Here is a 20,050-nt window from a genome sequence, read left to right on the forward strand (position 1 = left end):
TTTCCTTTATTCCTATTATATTGCCTTAAGGACCCCAGATTTGCCTTTGCCCAGTTATCACTCCTCTTTCAATAAAAGGTTCCTTTTGAAATGTTACGTTTCAAGAGTCTTTACTTCCTTGATTAAGGAGGGGATACTGGGCCTTACATATATATAAACATTGATAAGTTTATCTCCATGACCATATTTTATTTAATATATTGTTTTTCTGTTTTTAATCCCTGTGGGCCACCCATACTTGTTGAAGAACAGCAACCATAACAATTTTAATGATAAATATTATATAGAAGTGAATCTTTAATTTCAATCTCTATCCCACTACTGGATTTTGGAAGCTGACCAAACATGTTTTATTCCACTGTTTTTGCACACACAGAACTTTAAAAAACAGTGTTTCTAAACATAATGCTCAGGTTGAGTCCCACAAATATATTAGCATATGGCACATTAACACATGAGATTTCATGTTTTTATTATAAATAGAAAAAAACATTACTGCACAACGAAGTGGATAAACTTCATTTGTGAAGCTAACACAACTCCCCCCTTCCTCTCAGTTATCACTAAATTTCTTCCACAAAATGCAGATTTACTTCTAATTACCAGTTAGCAGTAAAAGAACTTGTAAATGTAGCTGTTTAAGGGAGCTCTACTGCAAAAGTGGTGAACATGTGGTACTTCTTCCACTAGTTTCAGCTAGCATCCTCAATCTTACAGACACTGGAAGTATTCAACTGGGGGGGGGGGGGGGCAGGACAGTCTCCCTATCTCTATTTTTACATCACAAAATCTAATAGAAATGTCATTAAGATTTAGTTCCATCACTATTTCACAAATATATAATAGCTGCAGCTTATGACAGAGTTATCTGCTCCCCTTAACAAAGGCACAGCATGTAGGGAAACAAAGTTGCCACATCTAAAAGTCAACCTTTTTAGAGCCAATATGTTATAGGATAACAAGGCATATGGCTCTGTAGTTATAAACATGTATAGACAATTAGCACCCACCCCTCTCCTAGAAGAATGAAATACTTTAGAAAATATTTAAAAGGCAGAATATTCCCCCTAAAAGAGAAATAGAAATCTTAAGGGAGACAGAAACTCAGAGCTTCAGGTCCCTGCCAACAGCAGATATTTGGTGCCCATTGACAAGGACTAGGCCAGCCTATCTACAAAAGATCTCCAGCTCCAGGATGATGGGATTAAGACATGACCTCACAAAACATAGTAGGATTAGCCCTCTACCCATCTAGCAGCAAGGCTCACTGCATTTCAAAATTTCCTAAGGACATTGCATCATCCAGCAAGGTTCAACCACACTTATCTCAGACCATAGCCCCATGGGAGTCTGACAGCAGCCAATATAATACATATTCTTGCACAGGAACAGGAAACTCAAGTTCAAAGCCCAAGAGAGGGTATAAATACCTCTCTCCACTCCGTGTTCAGCTGCCCAGGACCTCAAACCCATGTGGTCCTGTCCATCAATAAACCATCTTTCCAATCAGTTTCCATGTTTCCAGTGTCTTTCTCCCCACTTGGACCTGAACCAGATGGATACACAGCATAACCCCTATAGCAGTGATAGCAAACCGTTTTGTTGTTGCGTGCCGAATACAATGCACACATGACCCCCCCATGCACACGACCCCCCCACCCGCACATGCACGCGTGACACCCCGTGAGCCCCACCCCACGCTCTCCCGCCCCACCGCACATGCACTCTGCCCCCCCACCCATTTTTGGCTTCCAGGTTGGTGCAGGCGGCTTTCCAGGCCCAAAATGGGGCACGGGGGCCTGGAAGGCCTCCTGCACAGACCTGAAAGCCAAAATGGGGTGCAGGGGTGGTGCGCAAGGCCCCAAAATGCAATACAGGCGCCCCTGCACATGCGCCGCGCCGCGCCCCACCCACACATGCATGGCAGAGACCTGAAGACAAGCTGGCCAGCAGGAGGCACACATACATGTGCAGTGAAGCTGGGCTGGGGTGACAACTGGCATGCCCGCAGAGAGGGCTCTGCGTGCCACCTGTGGCACGCATGCCATAGGTTCACCATCACGGCCCTATAGTACTTGACTCAGTATTGCTCTTTTAAACAGCAAAAAGAGGAATTCAACCTTTTAAGGATCTATTCTTATAAACTAACACACTGCAGAACAATCAGTCCCAAGGTAGGTGGCAAGGCAATAGAATCTAATGTAAAATGATGGCTGATTTGTTCATCTTCATTTCAGCTGTTGTGATACACAAAGCTGTTTTGTAACTGTGGGTAGAAAATGGTAGAAAGCTTCTCTTGACAGTGGCTTCATTTAAAGTCACTTTTAAAACACTTACGAAAACAAGTTGAAGCTTAAACAGCTCACAACAGTGGCTCAAATGCCTGTATTTTGACCTAAATCACAACTGGAATGCTGCCGACATCAAATTCAGCTGTTCTTTACAGTTTCTGGTTCATTACTGTTTGCTGGAAATTTGAGGAAATATTGTAATCCCTCGAGTTAAAAAATGTACAGGCAATTTGGTAAAAATACTGTAAAAAGCAAGCAGTTACTACTTTCTAGGCAACCTATTGGTATAGTAAGAAAAATGAAAAAGAAACAGAACAAAGCAAATTCTGAGCCTTCGTTTTGGCTCTCTGCAATCATTTATTTTATTGAAGTTACATTCCTGCAAAAAAAGTAAAAACCCTTCACCTTATGGATACTATATTTATAACCACCATTCAAAGGCCAGAAATTTTAAGTATGGCACATTAACTGTAGCGTGCCCTGGTTAGAAGCAGATTGACACTGCTCTTTCCTCCATTTGTTCCCTAAATCCACAGTCTTTATTCAATACATCCCCAATTCAAACTGATGTCAACTTTTAATCCATAATTTTGAGAAACTGAGCAGATAAATCATATCAGGGTTTTTTTACCACGCCATCGGCCCTAAACTACAGTTCCAACAACCTAACTGTTGAATATATTTCATACTTTATTATGCAGGTCTACTTGCAATAAGGCACACATGTAGCTAGAGATTAACAGGCTTCTAAAATTTTCTTCATACTTTCTTTCAGAACGTTCCAAATAGTCTTCCTTTTCATACAACCCACGACAGACATAATCTGAACCTTAATAGCTGTCCCTTCTACTTACTCTCCTTCTAACTGTAGGAAGTTATCACCCAGCCCTCTCCCAGAAAAATGAAATATCCTAGGAAATATTGAAAAGGCAGAATATTATATTTTCCTGGATGTAAAAAAGGGAGAAACACATTTTAAACACAAAGTAAATTCCTGCAGCTTCCTGCCCATCCCCACTTTGTCAATGGGCCATTAAGAAGGCCAAGCTAGGACGTCCGGTTCCGGCGGCTGACGGCGACGGGCAAGCCTTGCTCGCCCCGCGCTTCCCCGGTGGGCTCCCCACTCCTTGGGGGGCACAGGACGCCCCGTAGAGGCTCCTGCCAGAGGGGCAGCACCACGGGAGATCCCCGGGATCGGCGGCGGCTGGTGGGGGGCCCCCCGCCTCGCTCCAGGCACTGGGGAGCATGATGGGGAGACGCTCCGGCGTCTTCGCTGTGAGGCTGTGCGGAGAATAAGCGAGCAGAAGGACGCGGCTGCGGTGCGGTGAGGCGAAAACTCCCTTCCATTCCCTTTGCCAAGTTGGAGAAATTGTCAGCAGTTTAAATTTCTTCCTTTCGGCTTTACTTGGAGAGGCACGGCTGGAGGGAGGGGGATTTCCCCCCCCTCGGACAGGCGGCTTGAAACAATTTTGCTCTCAGCCCCAGGGGAAGGAGGAGGGGGAGAGCCAACCAATGATGTCACGCCCTTACTAAAAGTGAATTTTCGGATTTAACTCCATAACATAATGATGATCCGGAAACTTTGGGAACTTTGAAAACTTTATTATGCCTCTAAACCCGAAGCTGGCAGGGCAAGATGGCACACTTCCGTTGTCTTTATGAACTGTGAAACTTGACTCCACCTTTAAAACTTCAGGCTTCCGGTCTTTGTCTCCGTGCTACTCAGACAAATCTCTTGTTGATTGCTACCTTTTGAACTCCCTGGAGTGAAAAACTTTACTCTATTGCCAGGGTGATCAGAAAAATCCTCTACTGCCTGGACCTTCTGTCTCCTGGACTCTCCTGGCTGTTCTACCTCTCTGACTGATCACTCTCTATACTGACTGAACTCTTTATTCTACAAACAATGTCTCCTAAAAAACCACCCCCTGGGAAGCCTGGCTTTGCTGCCTCTGCCCCGACATCTGCAACATCCAGTCCTAGTACACAATCAACGATAACAGCTTTGATGCAACTTAAAACTACAGAGACAGAGTTTCAACAAATGTTTCAGCAACTTCTACAGGGACAAGAGGAAATAAAAAAACAACTAAAGGAGATGAAAGAAGAAATTAAAGAGAACCAGGCCCAAATTAACAAAAACTCACAGAGAGTGGATCTTTTGGAGGGGGAGACGGCTGAGATGAGGGAGGGGATGGAAGGGGTGCAGAAGGGGAACAAAGAACTTGATACCCAACAGATGAAAATAGAATTTGAGAGAATGTCCTTTTACCTTAGATTTCAAAACGTGTTGGAGGTAGATGACGAAAATATAAGGGACATCATGACAAGTATTTTGGCTGAATATATTCAGAAAGAGAAACAACAGATGGGGTGGGAAATAGACCTGGTTTATAGAGTGAACTCAGCCTATGCTAGAACACATAACGTACCCAGGGAGGTACACATTAAATTTCTCAGAAAAAGTACAAGAGATGAAATTCTGAGTGCACAAAGGGGGCAAGCTTTGACATACCAAGATAGGGAAATAACCATTCTGAAACAGATCCCTAAGAAAGTGAGGGAAAAAAGAAAAAGCTATTCGCAATTAGTGAATAAATTATACCAGAAGGGGGTGTGGTTCAGATGGCTGATGCCTGAAGGTATGCTAATATTCTGGGAGGAGACAAGAGTTAGAATTAATACACCCATAGAGGCGCAGGCCTTTATGGAAAAAAATTAAGCACTCCTAGAAAAACTAGATGATCCTACAACAGACATGCAGGACACGGGAGGGGCCGGAGCTCTGTCGGCGGGGGGAGATGGGGCAATACCGAGAAAGCTCAGATCACAAAAATGAACAAGAAAATCTACCTGACATAAACTGATCGAAATTATTAACTGAATTCACATGCTGACTATATGTTACCACTTAGTAATGAACTTTGTGTAAATGTATACTATGAGTGTGGAGGGAGGGGGCACCTACCGCACATTGCAACTGCCAAAATTTGTAACCTTTCCATTACCTTTTTCCCTGTAAATTTTTTAAAAAACCAATAAAACTTTGTTTTAAAAAAAAAAAAAGAAGGCCAAGCTAGTCCACTTTACATAATAAAGCATTCTCCTCTTCAACTCCAGAGTGATGGGATTAAGGCGGGATAATATTGCCTTTTACTCAACTCACCACATGGCATCTGAGAACTCAACCAAACCTGGATTCAAAACTCAGCCTAGAGGATTGCCCTTGCACGGGCCCATGGGAGTCTGGCAACCAATCAGAATACATTTCTTACACAGGAACAGGAAACAGATAGGTGGGGCTGAACAGATTATAAAAAGCCCCGCAAGCCCTTCTTCACCCCTTCCTTTCCCTTCTCTTCTTCTCCACCAACATTGAAGCATGTGATCACCTTTTCTGTTCAGGACTCAAGCCATGTGGTCCTGTCCACCATTAAAACCATCTTTCCAAGCAGCCTCCATGTCTCCAGTGTCTTTTTCCCCACTTGGTGCCGAACCCAGAAGGACATTTCTTCCAACATAACTATGAAGCTTTCAGCTTATCAACCCCCCATTCTTCAGGTGATCCCACACTTTATACCCCCCCCAAAAAAAACCATTACGTTGCTTTTTAAGTTGCAATAATGGCCCTGTAAGGGCATTCGCAAAAAGCACATGTAATTCAACTCAACCAGGAATCTGCCACTCCACACCCAGAAATTCTGCTTCAGCTCCACTCCCCACCGCCTTTTGTTCAGGCCACCTAGTACCTTACCCTTCCACGCTCTGCTCCTTCAACACCACCTCCCCCGCCGCGAGCTGGCTACTCTCTAAAATGCCCCCTTTGTGCATACCACACGCTTCTTTCCCTCAGCCTGGCCTGCTCTCCCCTTCCGGTAATCTCCCACTTCGGAGCTCGCTTTCCATTCTCCCTCCAGGCCCACACGCTCCGCACCAACCGGCCTGCCTTGGCATTTTTGCCCCAACCGTCCTCCAAAATAGCTCTCTCCAACCCCTCCCAGGCAACAAGCAACATCCGTCCGCCTCCGGGCTGCCGCTGCTCCTCACCCGCTCCTCGGGTTCGCGACCTCCCCTTTAATTCCTCCCAGGCATTCACTCAAAAAACACCCGCCTCACCCGCTCAGCAGGGCTTGCGCCTTCTCACGACACCCACCTTGTCGAGGCAATTCACCTTCTCCGTTGGGTAGACGATCTTGCCGCAGCGGGCGCAACTGGGATTCATGGTGACCGAAGCGAGGTGGGGAGGAGAGGGTCTGCGTGTATAAGTGTGAGGAATAGAGGAAAACAAGAATGCTACGGCCGCCACCGCTTCCTCGAAAACTGCTCCCTAACGAAGGCTCTGCAAAGTCAGCAAGGAGGAGGGGCGAGTAAGCGGGAAGCCAACCCGATAATGGCTGGTGGCAACTGAGGGGCGCGGCGAGCAACCATCTTTTCCCGCGAGAGCGAGACTCCGCTGCCTTCTTCGTCAGTGGGAGCGCGCAGAAAAAAGGAGGAAGACTGCGACGCCAGACGGGTTGGTGGTCGGGTGTGCGTGAGTGAGACAGAGAGCCTCTGAAGCAACGACAAAAGGAGGGAATTTGGAGCGAGTGCGCATGGATTTCAAGGCAGGGATGGGGACTGAGGCAGTGAACTCGAAAAACAGGCTGAGGATTGTGGTAAGAACTGTGGACACGGGTGGTCTGTCTCTGAGTGTTTCCTAGGTCTTTTCAACTACAGTCCCCATCATCCCCAGCCAGCTCAGCCAATTAAGGAAAGCTAGGCTTGTCCCAAAGGTGCTTTTTTCAAAAGGCAAGTGGACTTTCTTGGGTTTTTTTTCCCCATTGTAGTGTTGCAGAAAATGACAGGTTTTAGACTTCTCAGGATACAGGAAAAGTTTATTTGGCAGCCAGGTTCAGAAACGTTAGCCCATGGCTAACATTGCAAATTCTGAACAATCTTTATTATTGATGCACGCATTCTTATACATTCTCAAAGACAGTGTAACACAGAAACACTTAACTCGTTTCTTATTGGTTACCTTGAGGAAAAAGCCTTATAAGGAGATGGGGGTCTTACTTCTCCTTTTGTCTTGGGCCATAGGTACTGACTATGTGTCTTTATGTGAACTTTAATTGAACCTTGTGGTTTTGGACTTTTGACATAGGGACATTTGCTGGAACATGTTGCGGTTGAAGGCTGATGACATTTCCCTGTCCCTTTAAGCAAGCTTCTAACTGTCCCTTTTATGCCACGTCATTATTCTTATATTTTAATCCATATTTTATTCTACTTTAGTAGGAAGTTATCACCCAGCCCTCTCCCAGAAAAATGAAATATCCTAGGAAATATTGATAAGGCAGAATATTATATTTTCCTGGATGTGAAAAAGGGAGAAACACATTTTAAACACGAAGTAAATTCCTGCAGCTTCCTGCCTATCCCCACTTTGTCAATGGGCCATTAAGAAGGCCAAGCCAGTCCCTTTACATAAGAAAGAGTTCTCCCCTTCAGCTCCAGGGGGTTCGGAATGAAGGCAGGATAATATAAGCCTTTACTCAACTGCCCACATGGCACCTGAGAATTCAACCAAACCTGGACTCAGCCTAGAGAGTTGCCCCTGCACGGGCCCATGTGAGTCTGACAACCAATCAGAATACATTTCTCACACAGGAACAGGAAACAGAGGTGGGACTGAACAGGTTATAAAAAGCCTAGCAAGCCCCTCCATCGGCCCTTCTCTTCTTCTCAACCAACATTGAAGCATGTGATCACCTTTTCTGTTCAGGACTCAAGCCATGTGGTCCTGTTCACCATTAAAACCATCTTTCCAAGCAGCCTCCATGTCTCCAGTGTCTTTTTCCCCACTTGGAGCCGAACCCAGAAGGACATTTCTTTCATCACCTTTGAAGTGTGTCATCCAAGAAGCTTCTTCAAATCTAAGAACTGGTGGGGTAATGGAAGGATTTATGTTCTTTGCAGTTGCTGAAAGACGCTGGAAATAACATGGAGGCTGATTGGAAAGACTTTATTGAAGAGCAGTGTGTGTGCGCACGCAGCGCACACACACTGCACTTCTGGGACAGCTGACCAATTGGTTTAGTTTTACTACACCATTTTGAAACCCTCCTGAGTGAAACCAGGTTAGGCGACTAGCCCATTAACTCACCCTTTCATCTTGGGTCAGGAAAACCGTCTCGACAAACAATGATTTTACATCTATTTCTCCAGCACCTGTTACCAACCAATTTTACCCCATGATTCCATTTCTATGTACACGAAGCCGGAATTACTGCGGCTGCGGGAATCCCCTTTCTCGCAGGTTTGGCCTCCAGCCCTTTCGAGGGCCCACCTTGAGGACGGGTTTATTAACCCTGAGAGGTGGAGGAAGCGCAAATTAAGGGGTTTTTTAGTAAAATATTTTTTAAGAATTTGTAGGGACCCCGGGGTTGGGGGGTGGGAGGAGGGGGGGGAACAGGTCAGGAGGGATGGTAGAGCCAGGCATCTAGGTGTGGTCGAAGGAGGAGGGAGCGGAGTGGGGGAGGAGAGGGAAGATAGCATTCCTGTGCAGGGCTTTTTGATACCAACGGTCGTGGGGAGGGGCAGGTGCGAGGACAGATCAAGAGCGCGTAGTCGGTTGGGAGACCGGGGTTTTTGGTCATTCCCGGTCGTCTGTACCAACCCCTGCATACTAGGTGGTCAGGATCTACAGACCCAAGGCCTGAGACTGCTGTTATGCAACGCGAGGTCCGTTGTCAATAAGGCCCCCCTCATCCACGATCTAATTTTGGAGGGGGAGCCGGACCTCGCAGGAATAACCGAGACCTGGTTGGGACACGAGGGAGGTTTACCCCTCGTGGAAATGTGCCCGCCAGGTTATCGAGCATTTCACCAGCCTCGGGCCCAGGGAAGGGGCGGCGGGGTAGCAGTGATTATCCGGGAAGACTTAGAGCCGAGAGAGTTCACCGTGCCACAGACATCCGGGTGTGAGTCCCTTGTCGTGAGATGGGGCCCAGGGAGGCAGTTGGGCCTGCTGATAGTATACCTGGCTCCTCGCTATACGTCAGCGGCCCTGCCTGAACTCCTCGAGCTGATCTCATCGGTGGCGGTTGAGACCCCCAAACTTTTAGTGATGGGGGATTTTAATCTGCCGTCGATGGGAGAAGCGTCTGAGGGGGTTCGGGAGTTCATGGCTTCCATGACAGCCATGGACCTGACCCAGTTAATTCAGGGCCCTACTCACGAGGGAGGCCACACGCTGGACCTTGTCTTTGTCTCTGGCCAGTGGATGAGTGATCTGGGAATAGGGGATCCAGCCATTATTCCCCTGTCATGGTCGGATCACTCACTTCTCCGGCTGGACTTCCCTGGTGCTACCCCCCGCCGCGAGGAGGCGGAACCGGAAGGTATTAGATGGTTCCGCCCCAAGCGCCTGATGGAACCAGATAGGTTCCAGACGGAGCTTGGGCCACCTCCTGTGGACCTGACCCGCCCCCGAGTGGAGGACCTGGTAGACGCATGGAATAGTGCGACTACCGGGGCCCTAGACCGGGTGGCGCCTTTGCGGCCTCTCCTGCGGCGACGAACCACCCTGGCCCCTTGGTTTACCGAGGAGCTAAGGGTGATGAAACGCCACAAGAGACGCCTAGAGAGTCGTTGGAGATCCTCCCGTTCCGAATTTGACCGAGCACAGGCACGAGCCTATTTGAGGACGTACCTCGTGGCACTAAGAGCAGCCAAACGTCAACATTGCGCCGCTCTTATTGCGTCCGCAGATAACCGCCCTGCCGCCCTGTTTCGGGTGACTCGCTCCCTCTTGTTTGAGAGACCGCGGGAAGCCCCTTTACAGGGCAGAGCAGAGGAGTTTGGGAAATATCTACAGGACAAAGTCGCTCAAATCCGGATGGGATGGGCCCCTTTCAGTGGTTCAGTAGAGACGCCCGTGGCGAGTCTTGAGGGACCGCTTTGGGAGGAGTTTGACTCGGTTGCCATCGAGGATTTGGACAGGTTGCGTGGACGTCTGCGACCCACCACATGTTTATTGGACCCGTGTCCCTCCTGGCTTGTACTGGCATCCTGGGAGGTTACGCGCGACTGGCTCCTGGGCCTAGTGAACGCCTCGTTGGGTGAGGGGTCTCTACCGGCCGCCTTGAAAGAGGCGGTGGTGAGGCCCCTGCTCAAGAAGCCTTCCCTGGACCCAACGGACCTAGTCAATTATCGTCCAGTCTCCAACCTTCCTTTCTTAGCGAAGGTTGTAGAGAGTGTGGTGGTACAGCAGTTCCCACGTCACCTGGAGGAAAATGATTATCTAGACCCGCGCCAGTCCGGCTTCCGACCCGGGCACAGCACGGAGACGGCCTTGGTCGCATTGGTTGATGATCTCTGGAGGGCCAGAGATAGGGGTTGTTCCTCTATCCTGGTCCTATTAGATCTCTCGGCGGCGTTCGATACCATCGACCATGGTATCCTGTTGCACCGGCTAGAGGGGTTGGGAGTCAGGGGCACCGTTTTACGGTGGTTTGGCTCCTACCTCTCTGACCGGACGCAACGTGTGTTGGCAGGGGAGCAGAGATCGACCCGGAGGCCACTCACATGTGGAGTGCCACAGGGATCGGTGCTCTCGCCTCTCCTGTTCAACACATACATGAAACCGCTGGGCGAGATCATCCGTGGTTTTGGGGTGGGATATCATCTGTATGCTGATGATACTCAGCTATACATTTCCACCCCGAACCACCCCAATGAGGCCGTTGAAATGATGTCCCGGTGTTTGGAGGCCGTACGGGTCTGGATGGATGGCAACCGACTAAAACTCAACCCTTCCAGACGGAGTGGCTGTGGCTTCCGGCCTCCCGGTTCAACCAGGTGCTTCCATCTCTGGCCATCGGGGGCGTGCAACTAGCCCCCATGGAACAGGTGCGCAATTTGGGCGTCCTCCTAGATGCCCGGCTGTCCATGGATGACCATGTAACAGCCGTGGCAAGGGGGGCGTTCCATCAGGTCCGCCTGATGCGCCAATTGCGCCCCTTATTGGACCGGGATGCCCTACGCACAGTCACCCATGCGCTAGTGACGTCTCGCCTGGACTACTGCAATGCTCTCTACATGGGGCTTCCCTTGAGATGCACTCGGAGACTACAGTTGGTCCAGAATGCGGCCGCGCGGGTGATTATGGGGAGGACTAGATACTCCCCTGTAACACCTCTCCTGCGCGAGCTGCACTGGCTTCCTGTAGTCTACCGAGTGCGTTTCAAGGTTTTGATTATGATCTTTAAAGCGCTTCATGGCACAGGACCTAGTTACATACAGGATCGCATCCTGCCCCATGCATCCCTACGACCAATCCGCTCACACAGAGAGGGACTTCTCCGGGTGCCGTCCACTAAACAGTGTCGGGGGGCGACACCCAGGAGCAGAGCCTTCTCTGTGATGGGCCCAGCCCTGTGGAATGACCTCCCCCGTGACATCAGGATTATTTCCGATCTCCGCTCCTTCCGTGTACAGCTGAAGACCCACCTCTTTCAATTATCTGGCCTGGCTCAACCGTAAATTTTTTCTTATTCCTCCTGACAGTCCTTTTAAATTTTTTAAATTTTAAATTTTAAATTTTGTTATTATAATTGGGGTATTTTAACGGTGATTTTTAACTGTCTAATGTGATGTAACTTGTTACCTCCTCCGTGCATGTATGTCCTTGTATATATGTATGTTTGTGTTTGTATATATGTTTTATGTTTTATATGTTCTATTGTACGCCGCCCCGAGTCCTATCTGGAAAGGGAGCGGCTAATAAATTCAAATTTATTATTATTATTATTATTATTATTATTATTATTATTATTATTATTATTATTATTATTATTATTATATGGGCTTTTGGTGTATAAGACACACCCAAGTTTTCACCTTTTTTTGGTGGGGGGTGTCTTATACTCTGAAAAATACGGTAAATCCTTCCATTCTCCATCAGTCAGTTATGTGAGAAACAGATTCACCAGTCAGAAATTTGACAGTCGTGAAGTGAAGCAGCAAGCAGTTTATTGCATGTAAAATATGTTCTTGCAAGTGTTGCAGAAAATTACAGACTTAGACTTCTCAGGATACAGGAAGAGTTTATTTGGCAGCCAGGTTCAGAAAGCTAGCCCATGGCTAGCATTGCAAGTTCTGAACAACCTTCATTATTGAAGCACGCATTCTTATACATTCTCAAAGGCAGCGTAACACGGAAACACTTAACTCATTTCTTCAATTCAATTCAATTCAATTTATTTGATTTCTAGACCGCCCCCACTCCCCAAAGGGACTCGGGGCGGTGTACAGGCACCAAATTAAAAAAACCATACACATAAGAATAAATACCATTAAAATCAAATTAAACCTTAACCCCTGTACAAATTTATCAAAATTAAAACTCGGCCTAAAACCCACCCGTAAAATTTAAAAATACAGACTGAGGTGGGAGAGCTGGAATTAGGCCAGGCCGGCTAAATTGAACAGGTGAGTTTTAAACTTCTTACGGAAGGAGCGGAGGTCCGTGGTTATTCTAATATCAGGGGGAAGGTCATTCCAGAGGGTCGGGCCCATCACAGAGAAGGCCCTTCCCCTGGGCGTCGCCCGCTGGCACAGCCTAGTGGACGGCAACCTGAGGAGTCCCTCTCTGTGTGAGCGGATCGGCCGAAGGGATGTATGGGGCAGGATACGATCCCGCAAATACCTAGGTCCTGTGCCATGGAGCGCTTTAAAGATGATAATCAGCACCTTGAAACGCACCCGAAAAGCTACAGGTAGCCAGTGCAGCCCGCGCAGGAGAGGTGTTACGTGGGAGTACCTAGTGACTCCCGAAACTGCCCGCGCGGCCGCATTCTGAACCAACTGCAGCCTTCGGGTGCATCTCAAGGGGAGCCCCATGTAGAGACCGTTACAGTAGTCCAGCCGGGACGTCACAAGCGCATGGGTGACTGTGCGGAGGGCGTTCCGGTCCAATAGGGGACGCAATTCGCGCACCAGGCGAACCTGGTGAAACGCCCCCCTTGCCACGGCTGTCACATGGTCGTCCATTGACAGCCGGGCATCTAGGAGGACGCCCAAATTGCGTACCCGATCCACGGGGGCCAGATGTTCGCCCCCAATGGCCAGTGATGGAGTCAACTGGTTGAACCGGGGTGCCGGTAGCCACAGCCACTCCGTCTTGGACAGGTTGAGCCTGAGTCTGTTACTTCCCATCCAGATCCGTACGGCTTCCAGACACCGGGACATCACTTTGACGGCATCGTTGGGGTGGTTCAGGGTAGAAATGTACAGCTGGGTATCATCCGCGTACAGATGGTAATCTACCCCGAACCCACGAATGATCTTGCCCAGCGGCTTCATGTATGTGTTGAACAGGAGAGGCGAGAGGACCGACCCTTGCGGCACCCCACAAGTGAGCGGCCTCGAGGTTGACCTCTGCCCCCCTGCCAACACAAATTGCACTCGGCCAGAGAGGTAGGAGGAGAACCACCGCAGAACGGTGCCCCTCACCCCCAGCCCCTCCAGTCAATGCAATAGGATACCATGGTCGATGGTATCAAAAGCCGCCGAGAGGTCTAATAGGACCAGGATGGAGGAGCAACCCCCATCTCTGGCCCTCCAGAGATCATCTACCAACGCGACCAATGCCATCTCCGTGCTATGGCCGGGCCGGAAACCGGACTGGCGCGGGTCCAGATAATCAATTTCCTCCAAGTGGCGTGGGAACTGTTGTGCCACCACACTCTCTACAACCTTCGCCAGGAAGCAAAGGTTGGAGACGGGACGGTAGTTGGCTAACATAGCTGGGTCCAGGGAAGGCTTCTTGAGTAGGGGCCTCACCACCGCCTCTTTCAGGACGGCCGGCAAGAACCCCTCTCTCAAAGAAGCGTTGACTAACTCCTGGAGCCAGCCTTGTGTGACCTCCCAGGATGCCAGTATAAGCCAGGAGGGACACGGGTCCAGTAAACATGTGGTGGCTCATAGTCGCCCATGCAACCTGTCCATCTCGTCGGAAATAACAGAGTCAAACTCCTCCCAGAGTGGAGCCTCAAGACCCACCTCCGACGTCCCCTCTAGACCGCTAGTGGGGACCCACTCGCTGCGAATCTGAGCGATTTTGTCCTGCAGATACTCCCCAAATTCCTCTGCTCTACCCTGCAAAGGGGCTTCCCGCGGCCTCTGTTGAAGGAGGGAGCGGGGGTCACCCTAAACAGGGCGGCAGGGCGGTTATCTGCGGATGCAATAAGAGTGGCACAATACTGACGCTTGGCCACTCTTAATGCCACAAGGTAAGTCCGCAAATAGGCTCTCACCTGTGATCGGTCCGATTCAGAGCGTGACGATCTCCATCTGCTCTCTAGGCGTCTCTTGCGGCGCTTCATCACCCTCAGCTCCTCGGTGAACCAAGGGGCCTGGGTGGTTCGCAGCCGCAAGAGAGGCCGCAAGGGCGCAACCCGGTCCAAGGCCCCGGCTGCCGCACTGTTCCATGCAGCCACTAGGTCCTCCATCCGGGTGCGGGTCAGGGCTACAGGAAATGGCCCAAGCTCCGTCTGGAACCTATCAGGTTCCATCAGGCGTCTGGGGCGGAACCATCTTGGACATTCCGGTTCCGCCTCCCCGTGATGGGGATTAGCGGCTGGGAAGTCGAGCCGGAGAAGTGAGTGATCTGACCATGACAGGGGTGTAATGACTAAATCCCCTACTCCCAGATCACTCCTCCACCGGCCAGAGACAAAGATAAGATCCAGTGTGTGTCCTCCCTCGTGTGTGGGGCCCTGAATTACTTGGGTCAGGTCCATGGCTGTCATGGAGGCCATGAACTCCCGAGCTACCTCGGATGTCTCCCCTACCAATGGCAAGTTAAAGTCTCCCAACAGCCTGGGGGTCTCAACCGCCATCTCGGCGATCACCTCGAGGAGCTCGGGCAGGGCTACTGATGCATAGCGAGGAGCCAAGTATACAATCAGCAAGCCCAACTGTCTCCCTGGGCCCCACTTCACGCACAGGGACTCACAACCGGTTATCTGTGGCACAGTGGACTCTCTCGGCTCAAGGCCTTCCCTCACGATGACCGCTACCCCACCACCCCTGCCACGGGCCCGTGGTTGATGAAATGCACGGTAACCTGGCGGGCACATTTCCACGAGAGGAAGACCTCCCTCGTGGCCCAGCCAGGTCTCCGTAATTCCTGCCAGGTCCGGCTCCCCCTCCGAGACCAGGTCGTTAATGAGGGGGGCTTTATTGGCAACGGACCTGGCGTTGCATAGCATCAGTCTCAGGCCCTGGCTCTGTAAGTCCTGACCACCTAGATTGCGGGGGTTGGGACATGTGACCGGCCGTACCCAACGACCACAGTCTCCCAGCCGGTTATAAGATCTCTGTCTACCCTCGCACCTACCCCTCCCCACGACCGTTGGGATAGAAAGACCCTCTTCTGGAGTATCGCTACTCCCTCCCCCCTTAATAGCTCCGCTCACTTCCTTGCTAACTCCACCTGTCGGCCTGGCACTGATCCCTCCCTCAGCCTGACTAACCCCACCCCCCACCCTGGAACCCCCTAAAATACGAATTAAAAATTTAATTAAAAACCCCCTGAGACTACGCCTCGCCCACCTCTCTGGATTAATATATCCCTCATCGAGGTGGGCCCTCGAAAGGGCGGAGGGCCATACTTGCGAGAGGGGGGACTCCCGCAGTAGGATCAGGTCTGCCCTCGAGTATATGATGGATCACATTACCAGCAGGGCATCAATTGATTTCAGGGATGTTACAGGTGTTGGAATACATATTAAAAATTAATTAATCAGTTAATTAAAAATTCATTAATTCCAGTAAGACGATGTCCGGTACGAAAAGGCCAAAATCCTGGGTAAGGTGGTAAGATGGTCAGTGGATGGTCACATAAAGTGCACATAGTCACATAGAGTGCACTAACGCGGCGTAGCCTTAGCAAATCCAGCCCAGACCCACTATTCCAGGGCCATAGGCAACGGGCCTCGGCCAAAGATGGTACATGGACGGGCCCGTTGCAAGATCTCCCGGCCCCCTTATGGGTCCTGGCTTAGAACGATTACAACAGGGCAGTAAGTAAGTCAGTCAGTGGGGAGCGGCCTCAACCTAGGGCTTCTAGGCCCTGGCCTAGTTGTTGTGCAAACCTCCCGGTTCCCGGGCTACCATGGCCCTCCGCATTCGGCAGTCCCAGCTTGCCTTCTGTCCAGCCTGGTGTCCCGGCCTCTGGCAACCAGGCCTCTCACGTCCTTCGGCCTTCCAAGCCCGGCACACCTTGGCAGACCTTCTGGCCAGCCTCCTGCCCAGTCTCCTGCCTGGACTCCACCACTCCATCACTCCGCTCCACTCCGACATCTGGAAAACGTCTCCATTCCGTCTCCACTCCGTCTCCATTCCGCTCTGGCATCTAAAAACCTGCCAGGCCTCCGACGCTCCGCCCTCTCCCCCAGCGGTCTCGGCTTACTCCCCCGGCGGGCTCTTCAAGCTCTTGAAACCCGACATCGGCCAAACGCCCGGCGTCTCCAGCTGACTCCAGCTGACCGGCGCCTTCCGGTCAGCGAAGCCCCCCGTTCTCGATCGTCAGACCACCCTGGGGGCCGACCCAGGTCTTGATGGCAAGCCAGGGTGGTCGCTTACTGGGTCCGACCCTCGGGAATGGTAAAGAGGGTCGGGCAGCATCCCTATTTTCAAAAGAGCCCCGCGGTCCGTGCGGAGCTCAGAGGCAGACCGCCATTGTCCTGCTGACGTAATCTCTCTTCGTAATTTTCTTATTGGTTACCCTGAGGAAAAAGCCTTATAAGGAGATGGGGTCTTACTTCTCCTTTTGTCTTGGGCCATAGGTACTGACTATGTGTCTTTATGTGAACTTTAATTGAACCTTGTGGTTTTGGACTTTTGACATAGGGACATTTGCTGGAACACATTGTGGTTGAAGGCTGATGACATTTCCCTGTCCCTTTAAGCATGCTCCCTAACTGTCCCTTTTATGCCACGTCTTCATTCTTATATTTTAATCCATATTTTATTCTACTTTATCCCCCCCCTTCTAGACTCTATTAATACCCACAATTGAGTCTAGCCTCTTAGATTAACAATATAAGCATGCAGGATACAGAATAGCAAAAAAGCAAGGATACAAGCAATACACATCTTAGGGCTTATCTTCTGGAATCACTTTCTCTACTTCTAAGAGTGCAATTTGAATATACGAGCTAGTATCTGAAACTTTATCTTCCTTGAGGGTATGTGGGATTAGGCTTTCCATTAACATTAACTCCTTTTCAGATCCCATTTCTTTTACAGACCTCATAACGAGTTGTTTAAGCAAGGGTATTATGCAAGGGAGGAAGGCTAAACTTGCGATTCCACATAATAAAAGAAATAGCATTTGGTTGATCCAACCTGTTTCTAGTAGCAAAGAGAACCACACATCTGTTCCTTGTACTTTTTGACCAATAGAGGAAGCTCGATCTCGTAGTTCTTGGACCCCTCCCCCCGAACTGCTCCTGATCTATTCATATAGAAACAACAATCTTCTCCCAGCAATACACATAACCCACCCTTTTCAGCAGTTAAAAGATCTATGGCACGCCGGTTCTGTAACACCACAGCTGCCAAGGAATGTATCTGGTGTTGGACTTCAACCAAGGTGCCAGCAATTTGGTTCAGGCTTTCTTGGAATTCTTCCGACAGTTGCCTGAACTGTGTAATGGAATGGGTCATTCCACCTATACCTGTTCCAACTGCTGTCCCTATTCCCAAGATTGCTAATAGTGGAATTAGGAGCGGCACTCTTTTCTGGACATGTCCCATGAGGGGTACAGGGAGGGCCTGTTCCCCACTTACCACCCCCATTTGGGGGAGGAGTTGTACTAGGGTGCATGTGCCAGTCCAATTAGTGGGCAAGCACAGATAGGCATTTCTCCCACATAAAAAGAAAACTCCATTTTCTCCTACACATACACCGATGTTCATGGAGAAGGCATGGGCTCGGAGGTTCCTTTCATTAGTCCAGACTTGTAAGGTTCCTGCTAGGAACATACTAGTCAGGGGCTGTAATGGAACTTCTTGATTAGGGTCCATTAGCTTATTCCTGAGGACTGGTCCTTCAAATAGATATTGAGAACTGGCGTTTCCAGGGGGAAAGTAAACACAAACTCCCGTGGTGGATTGTATTGAAAGCCAAACGGGAAGTCGGGGTGGTTGGAATGGCCTTGGGCACTTTCCAGTAGTCAGATTCCCCTCCCATCGGTTAAAAACGAGTGGAGGTGGGAGCGAGAAAGTAACTTTCTGTTGGAAGTGTCAGGCCTGCAGAGGTTCCTTTAAGAATCTTTGGCCTGCCACACTTTCTTATAATTTCCTATGCTGTTTCATTAGTGTAGTAGTTGGGAGGGGAGACTAGAAAGGAGTAGAATTGTGGAATGTGTGTTGTCATTCCTTTCTAGAAGCCAAGGTCATCTTTTTTTTTAAAATATATTTTTATTATTTTTACATTTAAAACAATGCAATACCGCGGAGTCGGAGTGACCATACATTCACATTATATACAGCTAGTTTCAACCATTAACAATTAATCTACTTAATACATTGTCCTTCTGTCCAATCACAATATATACATTTGTTCCAGTCTTGTCATCTTGTCTTATACCAATCATAAAATCTATTCCATACCTCAAAATATTCTGATTCCCCTTTATTTTTAAGTTCAAGAGTGAGCCTATCTGCTTCTGCACAGGCCAACACTTTTCTGATTATATCTAGCTCTGATGGTGTATTTTCTTTTTTCCAATACTGTGCATAGGTTATGCGCGCTGCAGTTAGTATATGTATAATTAGATAAAGTGTATCTTTCTTAAACCCCTCCGGTATTATGCCTAGGAGAAAGGTTTCTGGTTTAAACATAATTTGTTCTCCCACCATTTGTTCTAACCACGATTGAATCATTTTCCAATATTTTTTTGCCTCATTGCACGTCCACCACATATGATAGAAAGTGTCTGGTGTTTTTTTACACTTCCAACAGTTTGGGGCCAGATTTTTGAACATTTTGGAAAGCTGTGATGGGGGGAGATGCCATCTGTAGAACATCTTATAAAGATTTTCTTTATACGCCGTAGCCAATGTTAGTTTCTGATTAAGTATCCAAAGTTTTTCCCACTTAGCCAATTCCACATTGTAACCGAAATTTTTCGCCCAGGCGACCATAGTTTCTTTGACATGTTCCTCCTCTAGCTTATATTCCAACAAGAATCTATACAGCACTTTGATCAGTCTATTTTCTGACTGTATCAAAAGTTTATCTAATATTGTGTAGTCTTTGGCAATACCTTCGTTCTTCCTATCCTGTGCATACCTTGATTGTATCTGTAAATAAGACCACCATTCTACTTGTACTCCTAGTGATGTCAATTCTGATCTAGTTTTCAGCTTCCCCTGTCTGTTCAATAACTCTTTATATGTGACGATATTTTCCATATTGATTAAATTTGGGTGTATGTATGCTTCCATCGTAGATAGCCAAATAGGTATTTTGGTATAGTGGTCATGTTTAATTTTGTTCCATATTAGTAACAGAGATTGTCTGATGTAATGTCTACTAAAATATTTGTGTGCAGATCCTTTTTCATACTAGAGAAAGGCATGCCAGCCTGCTTGGAGGTCATAGCCTTCTAATTTGAGTAATCTTTTATTTCTCAGCATTATCCATTCCCTTAGCCATGTTAGTATGGTCGCAGTATAATAGAGTTCCCAATCTGGTACGCCAA

General features: G+C 48.7%; 1 protein-coding gene and 1 long non-coding RNA gene across 4 annotated transcripts in view; one reads left to right on the forward strand and one right to left on the reverse strand.

Annotated features, from left to right (window-relative positions):
- Positions 1-6,726, reverse strand: part of LOC309400715 (LIM and SH3 domain protein 1-like) — a 337,204-nt gene extending 330,478 nt beyond the window's left edge. For 2 of the 3 annotated variants that reach the window (XM_081969351.1, XM_081969350.1), the window contains exon 1: positions 6,445-6,662. In XM_081969351.1, coding sequence (XP_081825477.1) covers positions 6,445-6,513 — 69 coding nt within the window. In that variant the 5' untranslated portion in view covers positions 6,514-6,662. Of the gene's footprint in view, positions 1-6,444 lie in introns of all 3 variants that reach the window. The other variant, XM_081969352.1, reaches the window with a different exon arrangement.
- Positions 6,727-6,856: 130 nt separating this feature from the next.
- Positions 6,857-20,050, forward strand: part of LOC309400720 — a 32,267-nt gene continuing 19,073 nt past the window's right edge. The window contains exon 1 of the long non-coding RNA XR_014176697.1: positions 6,857-6,946. This is a non-coding gene — a long non-coding RNA (uncharacterized lncRNA). The remainder of the gene's footprint in view (positions 6,947-20,050) is intronic.

The sequence above is a fragment of the Natrix helvetica genome, assembly GCF_964273705.1.
Source record: "Natrix helvetica genome assembly, chromosome: W".
In the NCBI taxonomy this organism is placed as follows: domain Eukaryota; kingdom Metazoa; phylum Chordata; class Lepidosauria; order Squamata; family Natricidae; genus Natrix; species Natrix helvetica.